The 19,410-nt window shown below is 39.8% G+C and overlaps 2 protein-coding genes across 3 annotated transcripts; one reads left to right on the plus strand and one right to left on the minus strand.

Annotated features, from left to right (window-relative positions):
- Positions 1 to 876: 876 nt before the first annotated feature.
- slc16a7 (solute carrier family 16 member 7) lies at positions 877 to 11,816 on the minus strand. Of its 2 annotated transcripts, none has more exons than XM_041800480.1 (5): positions 11,595 to 11,816; positions 4,648 to 4,875; positions 4,345 to 4,488; positions 1,663 to 2,514; positions 877 to 1,564 (listed from the first exon to the last, which is right to left on the minus strand). In XM_041800480.1, exons 2-5 carry the CDS (start codon positions 4,859 to 4,861, stop codon positions 1,341 to 1,343), a joined length of 1,434 nt encoding a protein of 477 aa, XP_041656414.1. In that variant the 5' UTR covers positions 4,862 to 4,875; positions 11,595 to 11,816; the 3' UTR covers positions 877 to 1,340. The 2 variants fall into 2 exon arrangements, with proteins under 2 accessions (XP_041656414.1, XP_041656415.1); XM_041800481.1 differs by lacking the exon at positions 11,595 to 11,816 and adding an exon at positions 4,980 to 5,067.
- Positions 10,725 to 14,359, plus strand: LOC121518219 (uncharacterized protein At5g50100, chloroplastic-like). The gene is made up of 3 exons (XM_041800482.1): positions 10,725 to 11,194; positions 13,370 to 13,558; positions 13,688 to 14,359. Exons 1-3 carry the CDS (start codon positions 11,045 to 11,047, stop codon positions 13,880 to 13,882), a joined length of 534 nt encoding a protein of 177 aa, XP_041656416.1. The 5' UTR covers positions 10,725 to 11,044; the 3' UTR covers positions 13,883 to 14,359.
- Positions 14,360 to 19,410: the final 5,051 nt, after the last annotated feature.

Genomic DNA, 19,410 nt, shown 5'->3' on the forward strand with positions numbered 1-19,410 from the left:
AGAAATGGGCAAAAGTTTGCATTAGGTTGCATTAATGGGAGAAATTCAGCAAAAATGTTTCAAAAATGGTAAAAAATTAGGCAAAAAAAGGTGAATGAATGGGCATAGAGTACCAAATAAGTTAAAATGAGTAAAATGGTTGGGAAAAAAATGATGTAAAGGGGCAAAAAAAGGGTTTATGAGAGGAAAAAAGGTGACAAATATCAAAGTTGGTTAAAATGACAAAAAGAAGTACTAAAAATGAATAGAAAATATGTAAAAAGGGGTTTAAAAGTAGCACAAATATATTATTTCAACATCCAAAGCCTATAATAGCCTCACACACTCCAGCTCCACAATGAGGAAAATGTTAGCCAGACGAATGCTAGCACCAATGCTACTGACCCAGCACACATACATTGACTTAATCAATAATTCACAACTGGGGACGGCCTGTTCTCTGGGTTTTTCAGGGGCCCTGCTAATTCTGTGGGCAGGCCTGCATGCAAATGCAGCCTTAATCTACATGTGCACTCCTATTTGAAAAGTTTAATGTAAAAACATTTAAATAACTTGATGGTGAGGCTTTATAGCCAAACTGAAGTGATGTCCCAATGAAAAGAACCCCAAGACACTGATTTTGAATTTTACTGCAGACTAAAACTTTAAGACTGAATAAGGAGTTTTCTCTTGAATCAAAACTTACATTTATGAGGAGGCTGCAGGGAAGGTACTCTAAGAGAAACAGCCTGTAGTTTTGACAACAGTCATTTACTTTCTCACTTTTTAATTGCTGCGCCTTTGGCGACTCGGTCATAAGAACTTGTGGCCTGTGGTAGGGTCACAACCCACGCTTTGAGAGCTCTGCTGTAAAGAACCAAACCACCAGTGAGGATATCTTTGTAATATTTCAGTTTAATGGGAGAGATAAGAAGCACTCTTGATTCTCAGAAGATAGCGTCCAGTGCCATCTAGTGGTGGAGTATGATAATAAACAGTTGTGGAATGGCTCTGCTGAGGCTGTGACTCATTACTTTATACCAGTCCCTCAGGAAAATTACTTCTTATTGAGCCACTGAAGAAACAAAAAGAAATGTTTATAGAGCCATTATGATAATTGCACTGGAGGCATTTCTGAATGATTCATGAATGAAGGCCTTAAGAGTTTACCACCAAATCTAATAATAATAACATAAAATAACCATTAAAATACCAAATGCTGATCTAAAGACATGTAGCAAAGGTCCAAAGAGTCCAACAATCTCATCAAAAGTAGAAAATAATTTCTATCAGTAATACCCCGTACTGTATCTGCCCGGCTCTGAGGCCTCTGTGGTGTCATCTTTCAAGAGTCAGCAAGTTTATCCGTCTTCTTCGTGCGCTGCTTTAGCATCCTGGCTCATTTTTAGTTCCACTGCCTCTTCACAAGTCCTCATATCTACAGCCTGGGCCTGCCTCTGCTCCTCGTCCAGTCTCTTGTAGTTGTAATAATGCATGATGAAGAAAAATATACCCGGCGCCAGCATGAACACTCCACACGCGTAGTACAGGTACTTGTAGTCCCTGAATATATCAACCAGAGCTCCTGAAATAAGAGGATGCATTTATTTTAAGTCATGATTTTATCACTTCTGATATTTTCCTTCATTTATATGTGGAATAAAAATCTTTGTCTTTACAAACCTGATAATGGTGGTCCAAGAAGCACTGGCCCGCACTCAATAATGGTGACCAGTCCAACAGCGCTGGAAAACCGATGAGCCCCAACAAGATCCATCAGAACTTCGAAGAGTAAGGCAGACACCATCCCAAACGCCAAACCAAAGAAGACAGCGTAAACAACCAGACCCACATATCCATCCGCCAGTGGGCATAAAAGGTGGCACACTCCGTTGTAGGAAACGGCAAAGCTGAAAAAGTATTGGATCCTTGGCCTAATCCACTTGGTGTTGCCTATGAGGCCAGTCGCCGGTCTGATAAACATGTCCACCAGAGCAAAAATAGACAACAAAAAAGCTGCAGAATATTCATCAATCCCTAGATGTTTGGCGTACGGAGCTAGGAAAACCACAGGCGCAAAAAAGCCAAAAAACATGACCACATTGCCAGCGAGGTAGATGAGGAAGCCCCTGTGTTTGAAAAGAGAGAAATCGATGAATCTGTCCACACAGCCCTGACTCTTGCTCTCACTTTGATTTTCTTCAGTCAGAAGGTTAGCCGATGGTGCACTAGCAGCTTCCTCAGTGGCCGCCCCGTTACACTCCGATGGTTCAGCCTTTGGCTTCGGCAGGGCATTTTTGTTTACTGGTCGCATCAAAGAGCCAGCCACACAGCAGTTCAAAACGATAGATCCCAGGACGAGGAAGCTCCCTCTCCAGCCAAAAGAATCAAACAAAAACTGATTGAGAGGAGCCAGAGTGGAAAGAACCACTGGACTGCCTGTCATGGCGAGTCCATTGGCCAGCGGCCTTTTGGCCTGGAAGTAGGTTCCAATGATTGTTAAAGCTGGCTGTAGATTGAAGGCAAGGCCAAGACCTGTGGAAACAAACAAGTTGCTTAAAAATAGAAAAGAGGAGATTTTGATCAGTTAGTATAATACTGGAGTAAAGGTTGTGATGATGATGGTTTCAGAATTTAAAGATGGATAAAGAAACATTGATGCTACTGCATATTTAGAGGTAAATATGTTGATGTTTTGCACTGAAATACTTTCATTAATTACAGAATCAGCACCTCTATGTTAAATATACTAACCCCAAAAAGTTGGGTTGTTGTGTAAAATATAATAAAATAGAATACAGTGATTTACAAATTCTTTTCAGTCTATGTTTAATCAAATGCAGCACAAAGACAAGAAATGTAACATTTTAGGAAATTCCCCACATATTCTGATTTTAAGATTTGCAGCATCTCCTGAAAAAGTAAGGAAATGAGCAAGAAAAAGACTGGTCCACACCTTGGACATTTAACAGGTAAACTGGTTAATTGGTAACAGGGACTAGTGCCATGATTGGGTATGAAGGAGGTCATTCACACGCTGCAGTGGTGCAAGGTACACCACCTCGTGAAGGACTTTTTTTGGGCAAGTAATCCTGTTGAGCCATGATACTCAACGCGTGGCACTTGAGCAACGTGTGGCTCTTTTGTGAAGATTTGTGGCTCTTGCATGTCTTAATTTGAAATATTATTCCTCATAAATCATACACTGCAAGTTACATTAATCAGTTTGTTTCCCTACACTTACACACTTGGCTTTAATTGTCAACCTTATTTTATTTTGTCTGTATATTTTCATTGCCCTAATTTGCGATTTTTTGCCCCTTTTTTTACGTTTTCTTGCCACTTTTAATCAATTTCCGCTGCTTTCAGCCCATTTTTACCACATTTTTAACAACTTCTTGCCCATTTTTGCCTCTTTTATCCCATTTTTGTCCTTTTCCATCAGCTTTAGCCACCTTTATCCTGTTTTTTTTTTTTTTTTTTTGTTCAATTTTCCCCCTTTTTGGCACTTTTTGCCCATTTAAGCTGCCTTTTACCATTAGGAGCCACGTTCCCCCCATGGTCCCACCTTTTCACAGCTTTTTTGCCCATTTCAGCCACTTTTAACCCAGTTTTGTCCACTGAATACCTACTTTGCCCCCATTTCACCAATTTTTTCCACTTTTTTTGCTTCTTTTTGCCACTTTTCTCTCATTTTTATTGCCACATTAACCCATTTTTGCCACTTTTCACCATTTAGATTGTGGCTTTTGCAAAGGCATTTTTCAACAGTTTGGCTCTTTGGTTGACCAGGGTTGAGAAACACTGCTGTAGAGGTTCTGGGAAATGTGCAGTTTTAATTCAAACTGTAAGTGCAGCTTCAAATACTGAATTCAGGTCCCCTTTTTTATGTGCATGGTGGTCCGACTCAAAGTACGTGTACGTACTTAAGGTTTAAAGTCTGAGAAGTTGTTTGCTCACAGTCAGGAGCGTGATCATGTGGTTTGGCACTCATCCATGCTTTTGGGGATTTTATAAATTCATTGGAATTGGTTAGATGTTCAAAAAAAGAGCCCTACCCGAGTCTAATACTTAGTTGTGCTCGGATTTTTCATAGTGATTTCATTGCATGTTACACATTGAACAACGTGACCCTGGTTAACCCCAAACAAAGGCACAAAGGACTCAGTGGACTGACCCTGAAAATGAAAAACCTCCTGAATGGGAGTTACCACACGGGTAGCATCCTCCTGTGTCGACCAGTCACAATCAAGCAGCATAAAGCAAATACAGGAGCAACTTTACAAGTAAAATCAGTCAAAAATTGCAAAGTGTTAAGCTTACTCTACATGATAATTCAAAGAAAAAAAAAGGTGAATGATGTACCTCCAATTACTCCAACACAAAGATAGAGATGTATGATGGTAGTGCCAAAAGAAGCAAGCACCATGGCAATGCAGACCATGACCCCGCCAACCATGACCACAGGTCTGCTGCCGTAACGGTTCACAAGAATGCTGCTCACAGGTCCTGGACAGAGGAGAAAACAGCTCTTCTTATTTTATTAAAGGTTTAATGCACTAAGGCTTTCCTGGTTAATAAAAGAACAAAAATGATGATACAAGTGCTTTCTCAGTCAAGATGTGCATGGAATATACAGATCTTTAAATATGAGGCATGGACACTGACCTCCTGCGTACATGGACGCAAGCATGACCGAGGACACCCAGGCAATCTGGCTGTAGGACACAGAGAAATATTCCTGGATCTCCTTAAAGTAGATGGTGAGTGACTTGGGAAAGGCATAGGAGAATCCTATGGAGATGAAAGCACCGAAGACGACAGCCCAGCCCCAGCCTCCATCTGGTGGGGTGTAGCCTAGATTGGTTGCAGCAGGGGGCATTTTCTATTCACCAGCTGTGTGGAGGGAACAGGTAAAAGAAGAGAACACAAGCATTAAACAACAGCATATTTGGAAAGTAATAGTCTCATATCGCAGACCCTCACAAATAAGATCTCACCTTGGCACGGTCCCTGAAAGTGTATCGCCCAGTCTAAGAACCCTGCCGTTGTACCAGGCTGAGGCTCTCTCCCTCAGAGAGACCCTGCTGTAAGGCCTTTGATCTCATCACGTGTGCTCGCTCGATAAATACGAGTGACCACGCACAAACAAAGCCATAACCCTGCCACAGCCTGCGATTAATATGTAGCCTGTATCCATGAATGGACAAACTTTAGACAAACAACATGACTGGACATGTATAAGTACAAATGTCTAACAAGTAAAAGTACATCCATTTGTTTTGGGTCAGTTTAAAAGTTTTGTAATCCTAGTCGAGCACTTTTTGCTCTCAGCATTGATGTGACCAATAAAAACCATGACTTTTGAGTATGTGCAATAAAGTGGTTTTATAGGAAGTTCTATTCATCTATACTCAATCACGGACTTAGGATTTATGAGGGGCGAAAAAGGTAAAAGGGCACTGGCAGTATAAAGTGGAGCACCAGGGCACAAAAAGTTGTCATGCACTTATAGTAGAATAGTTGGAAAGCAGATTAGATACAACAAGTTTGATCATGTATTATATACCTACATCTATGTAATGAAACACAAGAAGAATAAAAAACAATTCAATATTTTATTTCACACAAATCTGAGTCAGGATGTCAGTGAAAATTAACTTCATACAGAAGAGCTTGTGTCACTTTATCATCTAGTTGATCTCTAGGATTTGTCCACTATAATGGCAGAGTACTAAATCCCATTTTGTCCAGTGGAGAGACATTCTGGATTGCACTTTATTATGTTTTGTCCATTTAAAGGGCTCCCAGCAGAGCACTTTATCACAAAAGTGAAGACATGCTAAAGGACACTTTGTCACCAAGTGTCAAGAAGGTAACCCATAACGGCTCTTTGTCATATATTGTCCTCTGCAAGGGTAGCTATGACAGCACTTTATCAAGGAAGAGCGCCCTAGAGGGTACCTCATCACTAAGAGAGCACCCATGAGGACACTTTGTCACATTTTGCCCTCTAGAGGGGCTCCTAGAGTGTAGTGTGTCACTTAAAGGGTGCCCTAGAAGTCACATGTGGCTTACTGAAAGTGCATCTGGGGGAACATTTTGCTACATTTTTCCCCTGGAAGGGCATAGGCTCTTTGTCAAACTGTTTCCACAGGGTTCCAATGAGGGCACTTTGTCATATTTTGCCAACTGCAAGGTTACCCTTGAGGGCACTGTACTACATAAATTCCTCAGAAAGGACAACCAAGAGGGCATTTGGTCGTCATTTGTCCTTTAAAAGCAGAGTTGTCAAAAATATTCACATTCATTACTCAGGTAGAAGTATAGATACTAGGGTTTAAAAAGACTTCTGCAGAAGCTGAAGTATCAATTCAAGCTTTTTACTCAAGTAAAAGTGTAAAGTGTTGGTGTCAAATCTACTTAAAGTATAAAAGTAAAAGTAATGTAAAAAAAAATTCCATTAAGGACATAAACTTAGGCTGCACCACAGGGGCTAATTCCATTCTCCCATTCCATTCCATTATACATTCCATACCATTCTACCATAGTGCACTACCCCACCTCCCCAAAAAAACATTTTTCTAAAGGCCATATATTAATAATTATATCATATTATATTAAAATTTTAATGTTGAAAAATCTGGGATGCACCTGTTTCAGCCACATTTATGCCCTTTGATAATGAACGCATTTTAGTACAATGCAAATACATTCAAGAACCATATATGTGTACTACCAACCTCCTCACTGGTGCTTGGTTGGGACATTTCGCTCCAGTTCTCTTGAGTCTCTGCCATGGACATCTTCTTATTAGGCTACATACGTCTGCTATTTCCTTGCTCGAGTGTGACGTGATTTGTGTCATGTCCGAAGGTGCAGTGGATCACGTACAAACCAATAGGGTGTCAGAATGGTATTATGTTTATACTTCTCATCCAACCACAATTAAATTCACTCTATCCAGATGGTGTGATTTATCTGGATTGTTTTGGGGGGTTTTTTATTTGTGTTTTTTTGAACGGTGACAAGCCAGAATGAAAACAAGCTGAAATGAAATAGGAGTAACGAGACTATTTTTAAAATGTATGGAGTAGAAAGTACAGATAATTGCGTGAAAATGTAAGGAGTAGAAGTAAAAAGTCGGCTGAAAAACAATTACTCCAGTAAAGTATAGATACCCAAAATTTCTACTTAAGTAAGGTAACGTACTTTGTTACTTGACACCTCTGTTTAAAAAGCACAGAGAGGGCACTTTGTCCCTGGATTGGCAACCCAGAACGCACATTGCTGCTCGAGCAGTGTTAATTTTAGCAGCTATTTTTAATTGTAGTCTCAGTTTTAGTCTTTAGATGAAGTGTCTTTTAGTTTTAGTCAGAATTTAGTCATTTCTACCCTTTTTAGTTTCTGTCCAATTTTAGTCAACTAAAACTCAAAAACATTTTCTACAGCTGAGAGGCAGAATAGATTACAGATGCTTTGTATTTCGACAGATTTACCACAGTAGAGAGTTATATTGGATTTTGAATGTCCAACAAAAACTACAGTACATTTTAGTCTAGTTTTAGTCATCTTAACAAAAAAAAACCTTTGTTTTTGTCAGTTTTAGTCATCACAAATCTATTTTTGTATGTCTTAGTCTAGTTTTTGTCATGGAAAAAAAGGCTGTCATTGAATAGTTTTAGTTGACGAGATTGACACTGTGCTTGAGGGGGCAGCCCAGTGGGTGTTTTGTCTTGTTTGGTCCCCTTTGCACTTTATCATGTTTTCTCAATTTAGGGGGCAAAAATGTGGGAACTTTATCACTAAGGTTGCACCCTAAAGGTTACTTTGTCACATGTTTTCCACTGTAAGGAAACCCTAGAGTGCACTTTGTCACTAAAAGCCCACCCTCGAGGGTACTTTGTCCTATATAGTCCACTGAAAGTGCATCCAGAGGGACACTTTAATTCATTTTTTCCTCTGAAGGGTACCCTAGAGGGCTCTTTGTCATTGCTTTTTCACAGGGTGCTAATGAGGGCATTTCGTCATGTTTTGTTGGCAGCAAGGGCCCCCTGAAAGACACTTCACTATTTTTTTCCTTAGAAAAGACATCCTAGAGGGGATTTGGTTATGATTTGTCCATTATTAGGCAACCGAGAGGGCACTGTGTCCTTGGCAGGGCCACCTAAAAGGCACTTTGTCACATTTTGTCCTCTGTAAGGTGGGCACTCTGTCAGGTGTGTTCACCCTGACAGCCCCCTAGAGGTCTTTCTTTTTGTTTCATCTACCAAAGGATGGACCTTTAAGGGCACTTTATCACTGAAAGGCCCCCCGCAGAGGGCACTTTGCCACTAAAGGTCCCCTGGATGTGCCCCCTGAATGGCCCTTTGTCACATAAGGTCAACTTTTTGGGCATCCATGAGGGCACGTTGTCCAGTGAAAGAGTGGGGGCACTTTTCTACAATTTTTCTCAGGAGGGGCATCTATCAGGGCATTTTGTTGTCATGTGTTCTCTAAAAGGCAAACTAGAAGGCACTTTGTCATGTTTTGGCCTCTGGAAGGACATCCTTGAGGGGAACTCTTTCAAGGAATGTACACCTGGACAGCACCCTTGGCATTTTTCATTTTGTCTGTCATAGAGGGCATTTTCCCTTTTTTTGTTGTTGTTGTTTTTCAAACATTATGCCATCAGGGGGCAGATGCCCTCATCTGCCCCCTGCTGAATCCACTAGTGCCTATACTTCAGGGAATAATTTGCAGACTTCTTCCTCCGTCAGTGCATATGCAGCATTTTGTTCCTTTAAAAAAATCACTTGAGAAAGGTGTAATGTAACACTTTAGCTTGTTGTGTCTAGCACTGGATAAAAAAACAGTCTGAGTAAATTTTTGACCAGGATTACTAAAAAATATCACTAATACCTCATCAAAACAACACATGGGGGGCAGTAACCCAGTCTTGCAATACTGCAAAGTGAATTTAACAGTGTGTGCCAATGGATAAAGCTATGTATCACAGTTCAATATAATACATATCTGATAACATCCAAAATAAAAATCCCTTAAGATTAGGAGAGGAGATTCCAACTGGACCTCATGGGACATGTGGTGGTTCAATGCAAACAAAATGTCTTTCATCATCATTCAAAGTGTTAAAATTTAATTAGCCATTTTAGTTTATATCCTTTAAGACAAGCTCAGAGTTTCAGAGAATTATGATGTGAAGAGCTATGGTGTGTGTGTGTATGTGTGTTACATTCAGTGATGCAGTGGTGTCTGCAGAATACTTTTAATTTATACCCAACGTTTTTTAGCAAGCCAGCCTGCAAAGGATAAATGTCCTGCTCTTGCGTACTTTTTACACCTCAGAATAAGACTTTTATATTTGAATAATGAGGGAAATTTATAGCCAGCTAATATTAGCCAATTAGAGGCTGAGTTAGGGGGGTAATGCTTTGCTATCCTAGGGAAAGACGAGCCACTACTGAATGGAGTGATGGAGATTAATGCAACAACACACCAAACCTAAACACATTACTTGTGTACTGTTTTCTATATTTGTCTCTACCATGTTTCTCTCTAAATCCCGTTTACCCAGCCCAACAGCCATGGCAGATTGCTGTTCAGCATGAGTCTGGAACTGCCCATAGTTTCTGCCAGTCATCCTTTTAGCTTTTACCTTGCTAAATTTTACCACATGCTTCAAATTGCAGATTAATTTTGGGTTGAAAGTGTTTCTTAGAATGTAAATGAAAAATTAATGCAGAAAATAAACACTAAATCAGTGGGACAAACCAAGTTGCCCAGTAGAATATTTAAATGCAGTAAAGATAAGTAATAAAATAATAATCCCATCACAAGGTATACAGATTATATATAACCTACATTAAGGATTGAGTCACTGTGAGAGTGTAGTTTCTTTCTGTCTGCCAGGAGGCCGATACAGTTTATCTCAGCAAAGTCTGTTGTTAGTCAATGTCACTGCCTTCATTGAAAGTTAACAGCCAGCTACATGCTGTGTTTTTGTTCACTGTGAGGTAAATTTGCCAAATCTATCAGCCACAGTGGACTATGAGTCATTTAAAGTATAATAACAGAGAGATTTGTGCCAGAAAACAGTAAATGTAATCCCCAACTTTTGTCTCTCTGCTCTGGGACAGAGCCAGGCAGCTCTGATCAGAACCTTTTTTTTTTTCATTACAGGATCATATTTCTCCTCAGTGGGTGTAGCTTCATCTCTTTTAACTAACACGCTGCAGCAACAGTTGCAGCTAATTATGTCTCTTAATTTCTTACAAAGAACCAAAAATACACCAGTAAGCAATGGTAACTATAGACATGCCTCTATTTCCTTGTCTTGCTATGTTTTACCTGTTTTTAGACTCTTTATGTTTCAAAATGACTCTCAGGCCAGACTGAGTGAGGAGGACGGCCACATCAGGCTCCCGCGCTGCTAGTTTCCCATCACTGGTTTACATCCTTTCATCCACCAGAATAAAGTTAATTTATATAAAAAAAAGTTCAGTTTGGCTATAGCATAGGCATACAACTTCATTCTTTAAGTACCATAAGTTTAAAAAAAAAAAAAATCATGTTTTCTTACTTTTTCTTTCCGATGACAAGAAAATGAATCACTCAGAAACTTAGCTAAGATTTCCAACGTGGTTCCTCTTAAATTTGGGTTTGCAAAAAACTACAGAGTGAGACGTCTGTTTGCACCAAATTAGGATCACGTAAGCCCTTACCCACTACGCCCCTCTTCGTCACATCCTCCGGTTGAGTTGCCGTTTCTAAACCTTCGGTTCATCGTTTGCATGGATTTTACCTTTTCGAACTAAATATACAGACGTGTTGTTTAAATGTTTGTTTTATTCTATAGTTAACAATTCATGCCTATCAGATAAGAAACCCCTATACGTGCGTTACTCAACGGCTTGCGTAACACGTGAGTTTTCGACTTGCTTAGCTCCAGCTCGGGCTCCAACACAGACATATTCCGCCTTAATTTGCCCTATTGCTCTGTTGCCTGCCAGCAGGCTCTTAGAAACTTAATTAGAAACTTAATTTTGTGGTTCTTGGTTCCGAGATGTCGCAAATGTTTACCAATGCCAGAGTGCGTTTGGTCTCCGGGTTGGTAAGACTGCCCAGCTGTGTAAATTCAAGGGCGGTAAGAGTGACTCCTGCCATCTGCAGACATCAACAGAGGACTTATAGCTCCAAATCTGCTGCTGTCAAGGTGAGCTATTCTCCTTGTTCTCATCTTTGAGTTCACGAGTTTACCTAAGGATGCTAACATGGGTGTACATGTCAATGTTTGTATGCTCATTCAAAGATTTTGCCAAACGAAGCTGTACCACTCTGTCGTATTTTTGGTGTAATCGTGTGTGTTACTGCTAATACCACCAGGGATGCATCTGTGTAGTAAAACAGCGATGTCCAGCCTAGAGCCAGCGTTCAACGTTCCTAATTGATTAATCAACGTTAGATCCATCTGTTCTCACTTTCAGCTTGCTAGTTAGCTACTAGCCAGGCGGAAACACCGGCCAATAGTTTACTCGAACTTAGGTGATTCAACAAGTCCCTCCAGTTTACCTCACTTAAGAGCAAACACCTCTTAAATATTTAAAGTATTTTACCTGAAAAAGCTCTGTTTCTGGAGCACCGGAGTGAGTCGGCGACAGCTTTGCAGGGAATATGTACTGGAAGCAGTCGGTATCATGAAGGAGCTATCCCAAATCCCTCAAAGAAGCTCTAAATGTCAAAACTGACAGGTAGCTGTTTGTCTTAGGTGCCTCAAGTGGGCGAACATGTAACCACCAGTCAGTGAAGCTTCGTGTAAGGAAGGGGTTTGAGATCAAATGAAAATGACTTGTGAATTGCTTAGGGCAGAATATGAAAATAATCTCCAAGGAGGGCTAAAAATAGAGTCACTGATATGTAATATACGGAAGAGCAGCCTATCAAAAAGATTGTAGCCTGTTGCTTAGTGCAGAGTTGTGTTCAGGTATGTTCCAGAAAGGCCTCAGTTAATCTCAAAGCATGTTAATTTTATTTTCTCATTCTGAGTTGTTTAAGTCGTGTGATTTTGTATGGCTGCTACGAGCCAGGGGTCGACTAACAAGGCTGTAGCCCCCAAAATGTTCTTTCTTTTAGCTGGATAAAACAGTATCTGCAGAGTCATGAATGTTTGATGCAAACAACAAAACATGAGAATAAATAAAACATAATGAAAGTTTCACTCTTGTAGCTAAACTGACCAAAGCATACTATATTTTATAACTTAAAACAATGTTAAAAGTGGAAACTACTGGTTTCAGCCTTGGTTTTACAACATTACAATTACCAATCAAAGTGATGTTGGCACTAGAAAATATTTTTTAGTTGAAACTTGATGACTTTGTCAATGTTATCGGTAATAATATATAACTGACTGGTAAGCAAACGATTTTTAGTGAATCATGCACCAGGATCATGTTAAATCTGGGCTTAGCCCTGGATGTTTGACACATTGTCAGATACCTCAGCTAGGTATCTGGTGCATGAGATTTTAAATGTTAATCTGACTATATGATGAAATCAAAGGCAAAAAATAATGTTAATATTAATTACTGCTGTCAAAATTTTTGATTCATTTAGATTAATTTACCTCAGGGATGAAAATTCAATAAAAATGTATGCTGATTAAGGGCACTCTGATGCCATCAACCTTACCAGCTAAAATGTTTGGTAACTTTGATTGGAACAAATGTAAAAATTCTCTTTGCTTTTATTTTTTTATTATATGGATAAAATTCATATGCTACAGATTAACACCATCCTAGTTGAGTGGTAAATTGACAATCTGCCCTTGGTCTTCACTCATACTTAAAAATGTAGGTGGCCTTATGGTGAAGTAAAGCCAGAATATCATGAAAAGTAGGAAAAAAGGCAGCAGGAGAGACAACAGAGAGGGCCTTTTTGAGTTTACAAAGTCAGATCTTATTATATTTGCATTTGTTAATAAGTAAGTGGTTATATTATTCTATTTTAATTTACTACTATCTCTTAATATATATTTAAGTGGTTTAAATTGTAATAACCTTTAATTAATACCCCTTTTGTTATTCTCTACAGTATAGAAACACTACTGTAGTGAAGTCAGTGTGCTACATGTTTATTTCATCATGTTTTTCAACCCAAATCAATGTGTATTGTGATACATACCGTACTGTGAGGTTGTGGAAAATACCCAGCCCCACTTCCTATCCCGTTCTAAGCTGAGATAGATAAATTTGCATAGCTGTGATATTTGTTCAGCACACTACATATCAAAGCTGTCTCAGAAAATGCAGCCAATCCATACTCCTTATAGGATTTTCCCCGTTCAACCTCTGGCATCAGTCACTCTGCATTAGTTTATGCTCTGTTTCAGGTGCTGTATGACGGGCTATGTCCCATTTGTGTAAAAGAGATCCGGTTCCTCCAGTTTCTTCAAAGAAGCAGGCCTGGGAAAGTTGATTTTATCGACATCTCCCTGCCGGGCTACGATGGAGAGAAATACATGGGTGTCACTTATGAGATGGCCATGGGTGAAATGCACGTGATTGATGGGGAAGATAAGGTAACCTTGCATTCCTCTGAAAAGATGAAAAACTGTAATTTTCTGTAAATCAAGCTGTCATGTTGAGAGAGTTTTGCATTTAAGTTGGAGAGAAGTATGCCTCCCAGCTAACCTTATGGGATGTTTCAGGTGCATCGTGGGATTCCAGCTTTTGCAGTCATGTACAGCGCAGTGGGCCTCGGCTGGCTGGGCCGCTTCATGATGTGGCCGCCTGTGAGGCCGTTTATGGACAAGTCTTATGACATCTTCGCCAGAAATCGCTTAAAGTGGACAGGACGCGGAGATGAGTGCACTACAGGACGCTGTGAAAAGAAAACCCAGTGACACTAAGCCACAGATAAAAAGTATGTTTAACAAATTACCTAATTGGGAGAGGAACAAGGTTATGCTTTGCTTTGGTAAACCATTGGTTTATTATGAATCTGTCTGGAAGAGATCCAAGACTGTTGCTACCTGAAGGGAGGACTTTGCTGCCTGGTCAGATGTTCATTGTTAAGATGCAGATTTTCTGACCTTAAATTCCCAAATCACAGTGCCATTTAAAGCTACAATATTCCCCTACAGAGTAAAGCTGACTGTGGCTGTCCTGCAGTGTAATATCACGCCACTGAAGTACAAGTAAGATGCCTCGAGGCACAAAGAAAGCAGAGCTTAATTATAGCGCTGTTGCAGAAATGCACTGTGAAAACACCTAAAGAAGGTTCAGAAAAGAGATAGAAACATTTGCTGTAAATCTGTATTCTTTGAATTGCACTTCAAGATTTGTTTGAAATGAAAAGGGAGATAAAAATAAAATATTTTATTGTCATTATTAATGATGTCTTGAAATGTCATCCACTGTCATTGGCCTTTAATACTACAAATGTATGCTCAATAGACTAATTTGGAAAAGATCATGGTTACATAATGGTCATGTCATGGTTTCACCACAGCAATTGTATCCATAGTAGTGGCAGAAAACCACAGGAGATGCTGTGATGTGACCTTAAACGGGAAGTTCATGCTAGAAAGCCCTCCAGTATGGCTGAGTTAAAGCAATTTATAAAAGAAGAGTGGGCCAGAATTCCTCCACAGCGATGTGAAAGACTCATCACCAGTTATCGCAAACGCTTGATTTCAGTTATTGCTGCCAAGGGTGGCACCACCAGTTAATAGGTTCCCGGGGAATCACTTTTTCACATAGGGCCAGATAGGTTTGGATTTCCCCTTAATAAAGAAAATCATCATCTAGAAACTGCATTTTATATTTACTTGGGTTGTCTTTGTGAGATATCAAAATTGGTTTGATGATCCGAAACATTTAAGTGTGATAGATAGGCAAAAAAAAAAAATCAGGAATCAGAAAGGGGGCAAATCCTTTATCACAGCACTGTATAACTGGGCAGGATATCAAAATCAGTTATATTACCAAAGAAATTTTTACATACAAGGAATTGGTGTTTGGTTCAAAACAAATGGAATAAAGGAAGACTAAAAGTATTAAGAGCCTAGAAACTTAAAGGTGCAGTGTGTAGAAGTTCGCAGCATTTCACTGAACAGAAATGGTGTAAATGGGATATAATGTTTATATATTTATATGAAGTATGTTAAAATAAGTGTACAATCATCCCCTTAAAACTTTAGTTTTCTTTTTACAAAATTAGAAAAAAGCTTTTTAAATTTACATTACCGCGGGTTGCGCTCATAGGCTGACATAACGAACCGCCATGTTGTCTACGGCAACGTTTCGGGGACAGAAAGAGTGAAACGCGATTTTTAAATATGAACCTGCCCGCCGGTCCTGAAATCTACCTGGAAGGCAGGCAGAGAAGAAGACTGACCCATAATCTATAAAATTAATGGTTACAAAAATGAATGAATAAACCCTCACCTCGTCACTGCTGTAAATTATGTCTGGCTCATGATCCTTTTTGGTCTTCACAGGCTCTCGTCGCTTAGTGATGTGATGTTTTGGTAACAGATGAGCTCATCCTAAAATCTGAACACTAGATGTCGCTAAAATTCCAATTTCTACACACTGCACCTTTAAATAGATTGTTAAAAAATAGAAAAAATATAGTACAAAATATAAATATTAATAGATTATAAACATCCAGAAGGTATGTACAAAGGCAAATGTTTCTAAATGACTATAACACACATTGTGGAGTTCTAAACAGAAGAGATGAAGTCTGGTGTGTGTTAATGTAACACAAAGTCTTCTAAAGGATGCATTATTTTTGTCTGCCGGTTGTGGGGTTCAGTGAGTCTGTAGGGGAAGAGGGGAGGGCCGGAGTACTGCGCATGAGGCTGACAGCAGAGGGAAATAAACCGTTCATGTGGCAGGAGGTTTTGGACCTAGGCCTCCTGTGTGTAGGGGGGGCTCAACCAGTCAGTGTCAGTGATGTGAGAGGGGTTGAGTGCAATTATTACCTGCATGCCTTAGGGTGCTGGAGGTGTACAGAAGGTTGCAGTCTCCCTCTTTGAGGAGCGTATAATACACTGCAGCCTGTTTCTTTCCCTCGCCGTGGCTGTAGTGTACCAGCCTGTAACTGATGACGTGAGGATGGACTCGATGGTGTAGAAGTGTACTGTTGTCACATTTGGCAGGTTGCAATTCTTCCAGCTGCTGCAGGAAGTACATCCTCAGCTGGTCTTTTCTTAATGAGGGGATGAATATTTATGCAGTCACCTATTTTAAATTACATAGTTTTGTTTAATTGACATTACTTTGAAGAAATCTGTTTTCACTTGACATTAAAGGGGGGGTTTGAAATTTTTTTGTCAAAAAGTTAAATTATAATGAACATAATTGATTTATAAAATCAATTAAATGGGTAAAACATCCAAAGGGATGAATACTTTTCAGTTTTTCTAATATCATTCAGCCCTAGTTATAATTCATTGTTGTATTGCTATACAGTGCCCAGTGTTGTACAGTTCAGTGTAAAAATTCTTCTAACACCATGAAGGTAGAATAAAAAACTTAAATAAACAAATGTCTAAGACTTTCAGCTTTACTGCTAAAGTCACAGAGTAGCAGGATGCTTTATATAAACTGTCACTCTTTGACAAATGCAGAGAAAATCACTGAAGCCATATGCAGCCCATTTCCTGTCACACACAGTTTCTCAGACTGAAGTTCATTCAAAAGCAGATTGAGAACAAAAGTGTCAGGAAGCTGCCACTAGATGTCATTCTAAGTCTGAAATAATATCCGCTGTGAAGGTGAAAGTGTTTACAGGAACTGTTTTATATGACAGTCATGATTTCTTACAAGATGATGATTGACTTTGTTCGCTTACAGCTGCCATGTCTTTATATTTTTCATTACATTGTACATTATATTTTCATTTCTACAGCTCATAAGAAGTTTTTGTAAGAGGAGGGGACAGTTTCAGGTCAACATTCTCACTTACGTTGTGGCCATGTTTAATCAACAGTGCAGAACAGCTTGTGCCTCTGAGAGGTATTACTGTAGGGCAGTAGTATTTACAAAACATGTTCTCAGACATTAGAGACATTTCTTTGGGATTCATATACACTTGAATGTTTTTGTATTTAGTAATACTAGAATACTACTGTACACCTAGTGTTAGCACAAGAGTGAAATGGGGAGTAATTTCAGGTAATGTTTTTGTTATGAACCAGAATGAATTAATTCTGATGCCTCCAAATGACCTACAAAAGACACCAAATCATCTAAAAAAGATTACCTTTTTCTATACTGTAATCTTTTCATGCCTGAATCTGCTTTCGGAGGCTCAGATCAAGTGATTAACTGCACACTGCATAGCTAATCTTTTCATAGAAAACACACTAGCTAGGAGCCCATTTATACGTAGCATTATCACAAATTAACATCCATTTTGGACATTTGGATACCAAGTGGTAATTCTTGATTCTGTTTGTTTCAGTCCATATTGAACTGAGTTGATCTCTAATAGCTCAGGCTGCATATTTAAATGGTCTGGGATGCCCTCATCTGGATTGGTTTGGTAGTGTAGATACTACGTGTTCTGGCATGCTTTTAAGACTGCCCTCAACTGATATTATCTGCAGCAGACCACCAGTAAACTTAAAGCATGGCCTTACTCAAACCCATCCAGCCTTGTATGTAGTGATGAGAATTTCAGCCCTTTGAAGGTCCAGAGCATTTGGTCCAGCACAGAAAAGTACCCATTGTATGTCCATATAAGGGCATTTGGCCACAGGTGTATAAAAGCAAGCACCTAGCCATGCAGTCTCCATTTGCAAACATAAGTGATACAAAATGGGTTGTTCTGAAGAGCTCAGTGACTGCAAGCATGACACTGTGATGGAAGTCACCTTTGCAATAAGACGGTTTGTGAAATTTCATCTCTGCTGGATACTCCACAGTCAACTGTAAGTGATATTATAAGTGAAAGCATTTAAGAACAACAGCAACTCAGCCACAAAGCAGAATACCACATAAAATGACAGAGTGAGGTCATAACTGCTAAAGCGCACGGTGCATAAAAGTCGCCAACACTGCTGGCTCCATAGCTGAAGAGTTCTGAACTTCCCATGGTATTAATGTAAACACAAAAAATGTGCCGTAGAAGCTTCAAGTCCAGTGCCAATGTTGGATGGAGTTGTGTCAAGCACACCAATACTGGACTGTGGAGCAGTAGTAACTTGTTCTGCAACAAGCAGTTATGTTTGGCAGTCAGATGGGTGAGTCTGGATTTTTCGGATACCTGTGACTGGATTGTGCCAACTGTGATGTTTGGTGGAGAAGGGATATAATATGGGTCTGTTTTTTAAGGGTTTGGGCTCTGCCCCTTATCTCTAGGCTAATCTTAACACTTTAACATACCAAGACATATTGCTTCAAACTTGGTGGCAACAGTTCAGGGAAGACCCTTTTCTATTCCAGCATGACTGAGCCCAGGTGCACAAAGCAAGGCATAAAGACTCAGTTTGATGAGTTCAGTGTTGAAGAACTCATCTGGCCCACACAAAGCCCTGACCTCAACCCCGCTGAGCCCCTTCGGGATGAACTGGACCAGAGACTGCGAGCCAGGCCTTCACATCCAACACCAGTCCCTGACCACATAAATGCTCAACAGAATGAGAGGGCACAAATTCCCACAGAAACACTCCAGTATCTTGTAGAAAGTCTTTGAAGAAGAGTGAAAGTTGCTATAGCTGCAAAAGGGGGGACAACGCCATATTAAAGTACATGTATTTGATTACGTTATTCAAGTCCCATACACTTTACTTTATCCATACAGTGTATGTTATCTTATGATATAACTGGTATCAGCAGTCATCATCCAGGTCTGCTTCTTACCTGTTTTTATCTTGAAATGTTCAAATATTACCTGTATCAAGAGTGCTTACATCATAATTAATTTCTACTTCTTATTTATGTAACTCTAAGAACCAATTAAGTCTTCTCGTGGTACCCTGTGTTTACAAAAATGTAACTTAAAGTCTGTTGTCTTGCACATATGTTAATATGTCATATGTGTTTCTGTGTGATTGCATAATTGTCGTTGTTTGGATCACATGTCCCTTGTGGAAACTGAGCACAGCTTCCTGGAATCACAGCGCCTGTGACCGGTCTGACAGCTCCTTCTGGTTGTAAAGTATGTGTGTTTGCGTGTGCTGTGACGTCAGGAGCAGCTAACCTGAGCTCACCGCGGCCCTTAACTTATCGCCCCCTCCCCTAATTTTAGACATGTGCTCTGAGTCCGGCACTTAGCAGTGGCAGCATATGACCTTAAGCTTGTTTGGTCTTACAAAGCATTGGCTGAGCCTGTCCACCTCCCAGCCTGGCTTAACCAATGAGATTAGAGTTCAGGAGGAAGAAGGGCTGAATCAAGTATCAAAACACAGAGGCTTCT

This window comes from Cheilinus undulatus, linkage group 11 (genome assembly GCF_018320785.1).
Source record: "Cheilinus undulatus linkage group 11, ASM1832078v1, whole genome shotgun sequence".
Taxonomy (NCBI): domain Eukaryota; kingdom Metazoa; phylum Chordata; class Actinopteri; order Labriformes; family Labridae; genus Cheilinus; species Cheilinus undulatus.